The sequence below is a fragment of the Myotis yumanensis genome, unplaced genomic scaffold, assembly GCF_028538775.1.
Source record: "Myotis yumanensis isolate MYYU_CA2020_CCGP unplaced genomic scaffold, mMyoYum1.0.hap1 SCAF_6, whole genome shotgun sequence".
In the NCBI taxonomy this organism is placed as follows: domain Eukaryota; kingdom Metazoa; phylum Chordata; class Mammalia; order Chiroptera; family Vespertilionidae; genus Myotis; species Myotis yumanensis.
Window position 1 is genome coordinate 43,424,257 of NW_027223757.1, and position 14,815 is coordinate 43,439,071.

Sequence of the window (14,815 nt, forward strand, 5' to 3'; positions counted from 1 at the left end):
ATCTTTGTGCTTGATTATTTATCTGGCTTTCTTATTTCAGTTAGTTTAATTTGGATAAATTTTTTAAAATGGAATTTTTAGGCTAAATGATATGTAAGTTTATTAATGTTAATCATTTATATGTGACATATATAATATACTAGAGGATCGGTGCATGAAATTGATGCATGGATACAGTCCCTAGGCCTTGCCGGAAGCTCCAGTGTCTGGCATGGAAGGGCAGGTCCCAGCTGAACTATAGGCAGCACGTGGGCCCCCAACCCCTGCATGACCCCCTTGGCCTGAGTCATTGGTTCCCACCTAGCTCCCTCAGTGCCTGGAAGCCAGGTGGTAGTCCTGCGCCCCTCCCCACCCACCACCGCTAGTCGCTGTCTGTGGGGCAGTTGGTGGGGCGATTGGGCCCTGCTCGTACTGCGTTGGCCTTGTGCCTCCTGCTCACCTCCTTCACCATCCCGCCACGGTCCCGCTCTCGGGGCCCATTGGGGCCAGCAGAGCCTCCACTGCTGCCCACTACCAGCGCTGTGTTGCTGACACGCGCTATGTTCTGCTTTGACCCCTGGTGGTCAGCGCACGTCATAGCGAGCGGTTGAACTCCGGGTCGAGGGGACAATTTGCATATTAGGCTTTTATTATATAAGATATGAAGATACAAAAATTACCAAAAATAGTCAATTTTTAAAAAGTCTTAAATACTCAGATAAATAAAAATCATTTTTCTATTTTGCAGTTTTCCGATTCTTAGAATGGTCAGTATTTTTATTGACTTTGTATTTTTATATTTGATGAAATTAAGTTACTTGATTAAACAGTTTGCATAAAGTATAAAGATTTAGAGTAATGAAATCAGTAAAGTTTACAAGTTTTTAACTTGGACTTTTAATTTGGACTTTGGTGTTGCATATCTGAGTTCCAGTCCTTGCCTTGCTTACTGTCCATTCATCTATCCCTGAAGGAGTTCTTTAATCACTCCATGCCCCAGTTTCTTCATCTTTAAAATAAGAATAATAAGGGGTCAATTGGGGAAAAAGGAGACATATGTAAAACTTAAGATAATATATAAATATTAAAAATAAGCCTATATAATAAAGCGGCAATATGCAAATTGACCATCACACTCTCGCACAAGATGGCCACCCACATGTGGTCACAAGATGGCCACCACAAGGTGGCTGGCAGGGGAGGGCAGTTGTGGGTGATCAGGCCAGCAGGGTAGGGCAGTTGGGGGCAACCAGGCCTGCAGGGGAGGGCAGTTAGAGGCGACCAGGCTGGCAGGGGAGGGCAGTTAGGGGCGATCAGGCTGGCAGGGGAGCAGTTAGGCATCGATCAGGCTGGCAGGGGAGCAGTTAGGGAGTGATCAGGCTGGCAGCCAGAAGCAGTTAGGGGCAATCAGGCAGGCAGGCAGGCGAGCAGTTGGGAGCCAGCAGTCCTGGATTGTGAGAGGGATGTCCAACTGCCGGTTTAGCCCCAATCCCTGTGGGACATCCCCCTAGGGGTCCCAGATTGGAGAGGGTGCAGGCTGGGCTGAGGGACACCCCCCACCCCCACAGTGCATGAATTTTGTGTACCGGGCCTCTAGTATTTAAAATAATTCGAAGGGCTGCTAGAAGAGTAATCCAATTTACCTTTTTGTCTTCGGATGGTAAAACTCTAGGAATAACTTATAATACTTTTGTAATGCTTGAGAGCTCATGTAGGCTTTTTCGTTTATTCAGATGCTTATTTAATTTTATTATTTCTTAAAAGAATCAGTTGTATTTCTTTGTGTATCTTTTTTCTTTTCCTTTTTTTTCATAGATATCGTCACATTTCAAAAACTAGAAATTTTTACGTAGTAAATTTTTTTTTATTTATATCTGTTCCCCATCTGTTTTCCATTAATAATCATTGTATTTAGATCATATGTATTTTATGTATGAATGTCTACAAGCAAATATAAATACAGATTCTTATTCCCTGTTTCCTACCCCACCAACTTTAAAGAAAAAAACTAGGATGCTATAATATTGTTCTATATCTTGCTTTTTTTTCACATAAGGAGATTCTTTTCATCTTAGTAAATAGAAAACACTCCTATTCTGTTCTATGGCTGCATGCAATCTATTGTGTGGCTGTGCCCTAATTTATTCAAGTGGTCGTGTATTGATGGCGATTGGATTGTTTCTAGTTTTTGCTACCACAAATAATTTTCTGATGAGTAATCTTTTGCATACATAGTTTTGCAGATGTGCAAGTATGTTTTGGGTGTATTCTAAAAAAATGAAATTACTAAGCCCAAGTTTGTAAGCATTTGTGAAAGAAAGGTTTTTATTCTTAAAATGAAATAGGCCATATTTTGAAAGAATGCATTTGTATTCACTGGAAAGTGAGTATCTTAACAATGGGTTTCCAAATTTTTTATTACAGCTCACATTAAAAATTATTTTCCATTGTGATTCAGTATAACACAAACACAAATAAAATTTTCATGAATCAGTATTTACCCTTATCATATGTGATACATTGTACTACTTTTCTTTTTCTTTCACATTGTTTTCTTTAAAAATGCTGGCACAGTCCACTAGTTGAACATAACCTTCTATATGAATAGCAATGACCTCGAGTCCTATTATGTGTGGTAAAAGGGGATCCCTACTTGCACTGTAAAGTCCCAAGAATTCCCTATAATTCTTATACACCTAATACAAAGAAATAAGCATGATTTTAACTGATTTTTTCTAATGCTGTCTTAGTGTCGGGAGGATTTTAAAATTGTAAAAATTATATTTTAAAACAACACATTTTTGGGGTATTCCCAGAACAAATGTAACAGGAGCTGATGTAATTCAAGGTCACTAGTTTCACTGGAGACTGCAGTGAATGAGTGTAGAAAAAAGGTAATTTAGCTAGTATTTATAATATCTGATGGAAAACAATTGTCAAGCTTAAGTAATGTGAGCAGAAAAATTTATATCAATCTCCTGTCCTGGAGATAGTCATTGTGTTTAACACAAAGTGTCTTATGTATTATTTTATTTATAAAAATTCTTCAGTGATATAGCTCAAAAATGGTATTACGATTTAATACCGTTAGGACTCAGCTAAAGCAAATACAGAAAAAACAACATCACTGAATATTTGCTTTGTGCCAGGTACTATGCTAGGTATTAGGGAGACAAAGATGAAAAACATAAGTCCTAACTCTATGTAGTTTCATATTCCAGAGCAGCGGTTCTCAACCTGTGGGTCACGACCCCTTTAGCAGTCGAACGACCCTTTCACAGGGGTCGCCTAAGACCATCCTGCATATCAGATATTTACATTACGATTCATAACAGTAGCAGCATTACAGTTATAAAGTAGCAACGAAAATAATTTTATGGTTGGGTCACAACATGAGGAACTGTATTTAAAGGGCCAGAAGGTTGAGAACCACTGTAGAGGAAAAAATAACTCCTTATATTTATCATTTAGCACTTTAGAGAATATAAATGATTTTATGTGATCAGGGGAAGTATTTTTCTTTAAAAAAAAAAAGCTGAGAAATGAAACTTCTGTTGGAACCATTGTTGTATGTGGTAGATGCTTAGACTTAACTGTTTTATTTTAGACTTTGAGGTTGGAATGCAGAAATAAGTAGTAGTGATTTAATCAACTTTAATTCCATTTTTTAACAGAGTCAATAAATGGTTACTTGTTTTCTGGTTTCTTTGCTTCCTAAGGATAAATTCATAGAGAAGAAGAGGTCAGATGAAAACTAATGTTCTCTTTCTTTCCCCAAACATCCCAATATTGAAAGTTTATAATGTAGTTCTTCTGCATTCCATGACTCAGATTATGGCAGGGCTTTTCTGACCAAGTTAAGGATTTTGGATATTCCCCTAAGAGCCTTTCCTGCAATGTAGTCTGTTATGTTCTGACAGTGTATCAATCAAGTTTAAAACATTATGTCAGTAATCTGGATGCTGTCTAGAGCTGCACTGTTTAACACGGTAATCACTAGCCACATGCGGCTGTTGAACATTTGAAATATGGTTAGTCTGGGTTGAGAAGTGCTCTAAGTGTAAAAATATACTAATTTCTCAGACTTAATATGAATAAATAATGCAAAATGTTTCATTTATTGATGCATATTAAAACAATATTTTGTATACATTAATTTCACTTTTTAAAAATGTTTTATAATGTTTCTCTTCAAAATTTTAAATGCACTTATTTGGTGTACATTATATTTCTGTTGGACAGTGGTGATCCACACTAGGAATATTTAAAGTTTTTTAAACATTCTGATTTTTTTTATTAGTGGGACTACTTTATTTTTTTAATATATAGTTCTAGTAATTAAGATTTCCCTACCAATAAGGTGTCTGATGTTTGGTCTTCCATTATTCTTAGTAGAGTGTTTATTTTTAGTTAAAGAGTGCTATGACTGTGTAAACTTGGGAAAGTCATTGTACCTCTCTGAAATGCAATTTTTAAAAATCCTTAACCTCCCAAAGTGAGATGCAATTGCATGTTTGAAATATCTCCTTGGACATGTAATGGGCCTTTTAAATAGAATGTTTCTTTCCTCTCTCAGTCTGTCCTTTTAGCTTTTCTTACATCATAAATAGAACTGCCACCCATTTACTCAAGGAAAAAAAGGTCATCTTTGATATATCTCACTTCTTTCCACTCTCTCACATTTAGCTCATCATCAAATCGTTGGTTGTACCTCAGAAATATAGTGTGTATCCTCCTACCTCTGTTTCCACTAATTACCTAGTGAATACTCCAAGATGTTAAGGAAGGTATTCATGTAAATTGTTTTTGTTTTTTTTTAATCCCATGGCTGTTAAGTGATTTATGGTTTGGAGCATGGTTTGTGAAGAATATTAGAGATAAGAGATCTAGCATATAGAGCTTTGACTGAGTGTGCTGATCATATCCTCTGAGTTATAATCATCTCACAAACTTTGTACCTAAACCACATGAATCCAGAGGAAACACTATTAAAGTTATGCAGTGTATATCTTGGGTATCTATATTATTTTTTCTAAATATATGCTGAAATTGTAATGTTTACTATGAGAATATGTTAAGCTTAAGCATCTGATACATATACTAGATTGGAAGGTATGGCATTGTTCTGGCTTCATCTTAGATACCTTGTTAATGCTTTTTAATTTACTGGATGCGCAAGTACCTATATTTGATTATTATAAACAATTAACAAAGTATGTTTAGGGTACATTGTTGATCTTCCAGGTAAATAGCATCAGATTATTTTGAAAAATACAGTGTGCACTTAAGAGCAGCCTATGTAGCCAGTCTTTGATAAGGGATATTAGATACATATTTTCTATGGAATTACCTTATTTGTCATGCCTTATATTTCTGTTGGACAGTGGTGATCCACTACTAGTAGTAGTCAGATGAATCCGAAATATATGTAGACAAGTGGATTTAGGAGGAAGCTTTAACATTTAAAATACTTTTGATCTGCTGATTATGGCATATTTTGAAAATGCTTAGTTAAGACCAATTAAAAGTGAAAATTGTATATGTTTAGAATGACTATCTGGGCCAAACATGAAACCTTTATGATAAATGAACCAATGAGACACTCAGTTTTCTGAATAAAAGCAAATCCTAAAATGCTTAGAAAAATAGTTGCAATGTAACGTTATGCAATCATTAATGCATAAAATCAATACATATTTCTTTTAGTAGCGGAATAACAAATGTTTGGAAGCAATGATTGTTAGCACCATTTAATTAGACATTATGAATAAAGCAGTGAATATTATTATTACATACTTCTAAATTAGAGTAAAATAGTTTTGATATAACCACACTCTCTTTTGTTTTAAGGTATTTGTGAATATAATTTGAATATTACTCAAATAGAAGAAATCCCTTATGCATAATAAACTTTAACTTAATTTCTCATGTATAGTAGCTAGCTCTCAGACACAATTAGAAATATACTAATCCTCTAGTGATAATTTTAAAATATTGTTCCAATTGCTGTTTTTACACATTCCTTTTATTTTTTTACCAACAAGTTTAATGATGACAATTATTTCATTAATTTTCATAAATTCAAAAGGAGAAACAAAAAGAAACTCTTTGGGAAAGAGGGTAGACCATGAGCTGTTTGAAATAATTTATAAATTTTTGGAGGGTTTTTTTATTTTGTTTTGTAACTTGCTGTTTCTTTGACAGAGTGTATATGTGCAAGTATATTTTAAGTATTCTTTTGTCACAGTTTTTTGGAAATGAAATGTAGACACTAATTGACTAGAAAAATAAATCATTGTATTATATTGTTTTAAACAGTAAATCTGTTGGTGGTTTGTATTTGGAAATAAGACAAACAGTTCAGGTCCCATCTCTTCCACAGTTAGCAGTGTGGACTTGAGTGGACTTTTATTTAACTGCTTGAGGCCTCGGTTTCCTTTGCTAATTTCTTTATATTGTCTTTCAGGAAAAACTTCAGAGGTTTCTAGAGGATTCTCTATGTAGTCTGGACTTCATAGTTTGGTTATGGCCAGCTTTCCCATCTCTATCACACAACTACTAACATTTAACTACTTCTATGTGTTTTTCTAATATTTTTTTCTTCTACCCAAAATGGCATTCTTCTTAGCAACTTTTCCCTTGGATAACCTCAGCACATAGTTTATCTTTATTATAGAAAATTAAAATGATGTAATATAAATTCTAACACACTTAAAAAAAAAACACAACTAATACACTGTATGGCTCATTTTAGACACTCTAACTTTTGTTAAGAAAATGAATGCTTAAATGGGTATATCCTTCGTATAATAATAGTTATGAGTCTACTTTAATACAGTGTTGTAAACTTCCATATAAAATAGGTTTTTTTGTCAGGCTATTTTTCTAAGGTTTTAGTCTACTTCTTGCTTGAACTGTTATCTTTAAGCATATAAGAAGAAAGTTTTTTATTTATGGTTGAATATAGTTTTGTTTTGAACTGCTATATATGTATTTTGGTTAGTTCTAGTTTACTCTTTCTTTAGAGGATGATAAGTATGCAGTGCATATCTTTTTAAGACTTTCCCCTTCATTCATTCAATTTATTTATTAGTCAATAAAAATTTATTTACAGGCTTATTATGTTCCCAGCAATTGGTTAGGTACTAGGGAAATATAAAGAGTAATAAAACTGAATCCTTAGTTTCAATCCAGTGGGCCATATATACATATAAACAAATCATTTCAATATTTGTGGTTAAGGGTCATAATAACAATATAAAAACAGGGTTGTATGAATGTCTACCTGCTGAGAGAAATGGAAGTTTCTTAAATCATTTTAAATATGGCAAAGTATAAATAAGTAAATGTAATAATTGCTTAAGGACTTAGAGACGGCCAGAGATTACAGTTGAACTTGAACTTGAGTGATAATGATGCCTCAGTGTTAGGAAAGCCATTATAGATAGTGCAAAATCACAAAGGATGTCAGAGCATTGTACATAGAATAGCAGTGGTGAAGGATAACAAGGGTTTACATTTTGAAGGGTCCTGTTTAGGGCACATGCTGTCTTAATTTTTTTCTCTATTAAAACAACATAACAATAGTACCTATACCATAGAATTGTTCTCATGATGAAGTAAGGACTATATAAAGTACTTACAATTGTGTATGCTGTAGTGTAAGCTATGAATAAATGTAATCTGTAGCTGTTATTCCTATGATTATAGCTGCCTTTTCAAAAAGTTTTTTAAAACAATCCATAAGATATTGAAATAGAAATTTTCATTGATTTATATCACCAGGAAGTTTCTGGTTTGCACATTCATTACTTATCTTCAATATAAATAAACTAGAATATCATATATATTCAAAAGATACCTATGTTTAGTTTTGTTTCCTCACCTTATTAACTTATCATTGTTTTATACTTAGGATTGTGTACAAAGATACAAGTATAGATCCATTATCATACTGTTTTCAAATTTGCATTTCCAAAATGCATTATTAGAATTGTATAATAGTTGTGAATTGCTCTCAATTGAACATACTTTCATTTAAATATAGGACACATTGAGAGACTGAACAAATTAGTCATTTGTGTGTTGTTACTGTTTTTAATCAAGGGAAGTAAATGTTTGTATTTACTGTTTTGTATGGGTCCGTCACATTATTATTTATAATGGGTCATGTCTTTTTTAGATTGGTCAGCTGGCTTTTAAAGGAATGAGAAGACTCAATAGAATTCAGTCAATTGTCTTTGAGACTGCCTACAACACCAATGAGAACATGCTGATTTGTGCCCCCACTGGAGCTGGAAAGACCAACATTGCAATGCTTACAGTTTTGCATGAAATTCGACAACATTTTCAACAAGGTGTTATCAAAAAGAATGAATTTAAGGTAGGAAATCAACAAGCCAGATAACAACTTTTTAAATTGTAAAATTAAAAATTATTTGGTCGTTGTACATGTTATATAAAATCCGTAAGTCTTTTAGGATTATTGTACATGAAATCACATAAAGAATGCTGCTTGATTTACTTTATTGCTATTAAGGCAATCTCTGCTTGTGTTATGAAAATCCCATTCCTCCTGTGAAAAATCTATGAAAATACATTTAACTTTGAAGCAGAAAGAATTTTCCAAGTGATAAGGCTGTATAAGCAAATTCCATTGTCCTTTAAATAGCTGTATACTTATCCAACAAAAGTAAGTACTTTTCATATATCACTATTAAGGTTTTTCACTAGAAGTGGCTAGAATCATATTTTGCAATAAATTATGACTTGTATTGACCACTGTAAAACAAATGACATTGTAGTTTTTGCTCATTCGTCAAGCTAGTGTTTCTTTGGTACAGATTGTGTATGTTGCTCCAATGAAGGCCTTGGCAGCTGAAATGACAAATTACTTCAGCAAACGTCTACAGCCACTGGGCCTCGTTGTAAAAGAATTGACTGGTGATATGCAGTTGTCAAAAAGTGAAATTTTACGAACTCAGGTATGTTGCATACTTACATTTTTAAAATATCTTTTTTTTTCCAGGTAATTGTGAAAATTGCTAAATAGCTATATCTGAAGTAACTATAAACATAACACATAATTTAATGAACTTTATTTATAATCACGTTTTCTACAAAAGAGGTTTATGGTGGGGCTTCATTTTATGGTATCCCTTCTAACTTCTGCGATTTTTGCTATATCTTGAGTTAGATTCCTGGTATAGATTTTAAGTCCGTTGACAATAAATGTTCTTTTGAAACACAAGGGAGTAAGGATAAGACAGACTTCAATTGTAAGAGCAGAATAATATGTAGATGTTTAAATGATTCCCCTAGTCTAGTGGTTGGCAAACCGCGGCTGCGAGCCACATGCGGCTCTTTGGCCCCTTGAGTGTGTGGCTCTTCCACAAAATACCACATGCGGGTGCGCACGTACAGTGCGATTGAAACTTTGTGGCCCATGCGCAGAAGTCGGTTTTCGGCCTGGGCGAGTCTATTTTGAAGAAGTGGCGTTAGAAGAAGTGGGGGGTGTTGGTCAGTCGGGCAACGGGAGACGTGAAGTGAAAGAAGATGTAGTGTTGAGGATTGAGAAAGGTATGTTGAAATGGTTTGGACATATAGAGAGGATGAACGAAAGGAGATAGACAGAACAAGTATACAAAACGAGTGTGGATGGGATAGTTGGAAGGGTCGACCTCAGCGAACATACCTCAATCAGATTGAGGACATTTTTAGCAAAGGCCAGCTTAGGAGTACCCTAATTAAGTTAATAACAATGTACCTACCTATATAGTTTAAGTTTAAAAAATTTGGCTCCCAAAAGAAATTTCAATTGTTGTACTGTTGATACTTGGCTCTGTTGACTAATGAGTTTGCTGACCACAGCCCTAGTCTCCTAAAACATTCCATTTGGATTATTTAATTAAAGGAAAAGTTTTTAGTCATTCTTTATTTCATCACATAGGAAGTTACTTAATCATGCTCTGCATAAAGTACTCCAATAGGTGACATGCATGACAGCAAAAACATTTAAGATTCACAGTTCCTGCCCTCAAGGATCTTATGATTGAGTAGGCAAAAACTATCTTATATAATAAAAGGGTAATATGCAAATCGACTGAACAGCGGAACGACCGGTCACTATGATGTGCACTGACCACCAGGGGGCAGGTGCTCAATGCACAAGCTGCCCCCTGGTGGTCAATGTGCTCCCACAGGGGGAGCGCTGCTCAGCCACAAGCCAGGCTGATGGCTGGCGAGTGCAACGGCAGTGGCAAGAGCCTCTCCCGCCTCCGCAGCAGCAATAAGGATGTTTGATAGAGGGCGTGGGGTGCGGGCCTAAGCTGTCAGTTGAACATCTCCTGAGGGCTTCCAGACTGCTAAAGGGTGCAGGCCAGGCTGAGGGACCTCTCTCTCCCCCCCAAGTGCACACATGTCGTGCACCGGGCCTCTAGTGTTAGATATATACAACTAGATTATCATTAATGGATGCAACATGTAAGTAGGTGATCTTTATAGTACTTTTAATAAATAAAATGCCAAATGACCAAATATTAATGGGGTAATTCAGGGGAGTTTGATAGAAAATAGATGATAATAGCTTTTGGAACATTGAATAAACATTGATTTAAAATGTAATTGGAAGGTGTATTAAATGTTTCCTTGGGCTGCCATAACAAATTACTATAAGCTGAAAAACTTAAATGAACACAAACTTTCACAATTCTGGGGTCAGAAGTCCAAAGTCAGGGTGTCAGCAGGGTTAGTTTCTTCTGGAGGCTCTAACAGAGTACTTTTTTCCACATCTCTCTCTTAGTTTCTGGTGGCTGCTGGCAATTCTTGGCATTTCTTGGTCTGTAGACACATCCCTCCAATCTCTGCCTCTGTCTTCACATGGCCTTCTTCCCTGGGTGCCCTTTCTCCTACTCTTCTCTTCTAAGAACACTATTCATTGGATTTAGGCCTTTTCCAAATCCAATATGAATACATCTCAAGATGTTTTACCTTGGTTATATCTGCAAAGAGCCCTTTTTCCAAATAAGGTTACATTCAATTTCTGGGTGAATATCTTTTTGGGTGTTACCATTCAACCCACTACAACAGATAACAGGTACGCTGAGCCACATGACAAAAAAAAACAGGTTCCAGTTAAATGTATTTTGGGGTTAATAAAGATGAGTGCATTATAATAGATATTGGTGTCAATTTTACCAGTTGCCTTTCATAGATAATTTTTTAAAAGTTGATCCAAACCCATGCATTTTACCCCGTAACATTTTTGTAGAATATTATTATTCCAAATTAATTTTTCTAAAAACTAATAATTATATCGATACATTAAATGCATAATGCTTTTATCATCATTAGTTTAGTATCACCTGCCTGGAGCTATTTTAATACTTTCTTAAAGTGCCTTTTAATTAAAAGGACGTTCTCTATTCTTTGATATATGATCAAATTTGTATTATTCTCTGTGAAATTTGAGAGATTAGATATCATTTAGCTTTTTCCTTGAAGCATTCTAAATTTGATTTCATTAAACTGTATGTTTACATAGAGTAACTTTCTCTAGCAAATTTTGATTCTTTTTATATAACTTGTGCACTTAACACAATGACCTGAATCATGTTTAAAATCTTAAGTTTATACAATAAAGAGAAGGGAGTTTTACACATTTCTATAACACAGTTCAATATTATGTCCAGTTTCCTTACTTATGGACACATTTGGTTTTGAAAGCTTGTTCATATTTTCATAAAGTGGCATTATGTATGCTGGGTTCCGAGGCTGCTCCAAGGGAGCTCTGAACATGTAATTGCAGAGATCAAATCTCAAAAACTACACATCAGAACATGGACTGTTAGATCATTTTTTTGGTGTGTGATTTTACTTTTATAATGTCTTTAAGGCATATGCATTAAATCAAAATCCGATATTTTTCAAATTATCTCTAGTAACAGCTAAATTTCCTGAAATTGGAACCATTCTAGAGCATGAGACCATGCTTATGATGTGTCTTACTTAAAGAAGTGAATTTTGTATCCTGGTGACTACAATGAAGTTTAGGGAAGAAATTAAGTCAAATTATTCCTCTTTTATTGCTTGGAGATTAAAAAAAATAGCATTAAGAAATTTATTGTAAATATTAAGTTTAGCTTTGGCAATCTTATCTCACTGTTACATGAAATCCAGGGCCTTTCCTCGGTATATTTCTGCTTTAGTCTTTCTGTGCACTATTAACAGACTTGATTTTGTCAATCCCTTTGCTGGAGAGCAGAGGTTCTCAAAATGTGTCATGGGTTCACTCAGAGATTGCTAAGACTCTCTCAGGAGTCCACAAGATTAAAACCGATATTCATATTAATATTATGATGTTATTTTCTTTCACTCGCATAATGACAAGTATTTAGTCTTATGCAGTCCAGGGGCTGCATAATGTATAATTGTGTTACTGACAGCTAATGGAATCAGTACTTTACATTCTTGAGTTGTAAAAATTCCTGAGTTTGAATTTCTAACATAAGAAATATTCATAGATATAACCCACAGAAACAAAAGCTCTTTGGGGGTCTCAGTAATTTTTAAGAGTGCAAAGGAGTCCCAAATCAAAATGTTTTGAGAATCATTATTGCACGGGAAAGCGCCTTGTACATGACATTGGATTCTCCACAATCTACATCCAGCCTGGTTTCCCACCTTACATCCAATCTGCTTTCCAATATAACTTATTACTAGACCATTTTTGCTTTTTCTACGATAACAATACTCAAATAACATTTTTTCTAATTTAGTAAGTTTCCTCAGACATTTTCTCTTTTTTTTTATGATGCCTTCCTTTATTTAATGACATTTGTTCAAATCTTACCCACTCTTCAAAACTCTGTATGAACACTGTGAGTACTTTTTTTTTGCCTGCGTCTTACAACAGCAACATTCGTTTATATTTATAAAATAAGTAGAGGCCCGGTGCACAAAAATTTTTGCACTCAGGGGGAGTCCTTCAGCCTGGCCTATGCCCTCTTGCAGTCTGGGACCCCTCGGAGGATGTCCACCTGCTGGCTTAGGCCTGCTCCCTGGGCGATCGGGCCCAAGCTGGCAGTCAGACATCCCTCTGGCAGCCTGGCAGCCCTCGGGAGATGTCCACTTGCCAGCGGGGAGCAAGCCTAAGCTGCAGTTGGACATCCTTAGCGCTGCTGAGGAGGCAGGAGAGGCTCCCACCACCACCGCTGTACTGGCAGCCGTCAGTCTGGCTTGTGACTGAGCAGAGCTCCCCCTGTGAGAGTGCACTGACCACCAGGGGGCAGCTCCTGCATTGAGCGTCTGCCCCCTGGTGGTCAGTGTGTCATAGTGACCAGTCATTCCCAGTCATTCTGCTATTAGGGTCAGTTTGCATATTACCCTTTTATTATATAGGATAGAGGCCTGGTGCACGGGTGGGGGCTGGCTGGTTTGCCCCGAAGGGTGTCCCGGATCAGGGTGGGGGTCCCGCTGGGGTGCCTGGCCAGCCTGGGTGAGGGGCTGATGGCTGTTTGTAGGTTGGTCAACCTCCCCCCCCACCCCAGTGGGGACCCTCACTCCATGGAGGTTTGGCCAGCCTGGGTGAGGCGCTGATGGCTGTTTTCAGGCTGGCCACACCCCCTTAGGGTGGGGGGTCCCTAATGGGGTGCCTGACTAGTCTGGGTGAGGGGCTGAGGGCCATTTTCAGGCTGGCCAAGCCTCCCCGGCGACGGAAGCTCCCAGGCTCTCCTTTTTTCTTTTTTTTTATTCTGGGATTTATTTACCTTCTATAATTGAAACTTTGTAGCCTTGAGAGGAGCTCATAGCCAGCCAGGGCGGGTGGGAGGGAAGCTTGGCTTCCTCCATCGCCAGGGGCAACTTACTCCTGCTCGCTCCAGCTCGGTGGCCACGGCTGGCTGAAAGCAGGTATCTGGGGTTTATTTACCTTCTATAATTGAAACTTTGTTGCTTTGAGTGGATCTCAGAGCCCGGCCGTGGCAGGCGGGAAGCTTGGCTTCCTCCATTATTGGGGCACCCAAGCCTTCTGCTTGCTTCAGCTCCGTGGCTGCTGGCCGCCATCTTGGTTGGGTTAATTTGCATATAGTCTCTCTGATTGGCTGGTGGGCGTGGCTTAAGGCATAGCAAAGGTATGCTCAATTTGCATGTTTGTCTTTTATTAGTGTAGATACCTTGTCCACAAAGTCTATGCTTTTGCGTCCTGTGTGGTCTTAGAAATCTGGTCCATTCTCTCTCAAATAAAATCTTGATTGCTCTTATACTGTATCCCACTGTGTATTGATACTAACGAAAGAATATTATGGAAAGGCAGGTAGCATTTGAATTCAAATTTGATCCAGGCACTGTGCTATGTGTATATGCATCCTCAGCCAGTACTACTAAAACCTTATTGAGTAGTGTCTCCATTTTATAGATCCAAGAAGTCAAACTCATTGAAATCTACATTGATTTACAAATTAAATTTTCAAAAGGCTTATGAGCATCCCTTTTTCCCCATTTGCTCATCTATGTATTTTTCTAGACCTGCTCTGTATCCTTTGTAAATATTTGTTAACGCTGCAAAGGCAGGAGCAACGTGCTTGGCCTCAATAAGAGTTTATAAATTGAACTTTCTAGATTGTGATGCTCTTTATGCTCCTCTGAAGTAGCCCTACTGCCAGTGATGCTAATTTTTTGTAGACCGGAAACAGATCTTTCTACATAGTCACACCCTATCTTTCTACATATTCACACCCCATCTTTCTACGTATTCACACCCCATCTTTCTACATATTCACACCCCATCTTTCTACATATTCACACCCCATCTTTCTGCATATTCACACAGATGAGTAGA

At 36.8% G+C, this 14,815-nt stretch overlaps 1 protein-coding gene across 1 annotated transcript in view; it reads left to right on the top strand.

The window, feature by feature from the left end:
- Nucleotides 1–14,815, top strand: part of ASCC3 (activating signal cointegrator 1 complex subunit 3) — a 252,026-nt gene that overhangs the window by 58,270 nt on the left and 178,941 nt on the right. Inside the window, exons 9-10 of the mRNA XM_070418020.1 lie at nt 8,162–8,362; nt 8,823–8,963. Coding sequence (XP_070274121.1) covers nt 8,162–8,362; nt 8,823–8,963 — 342 coding nt within the window. The remainder of the gene's footprint in view (nt 1–8,161; nt 8,363–8,822; nt 8,964–14,815) is intronic.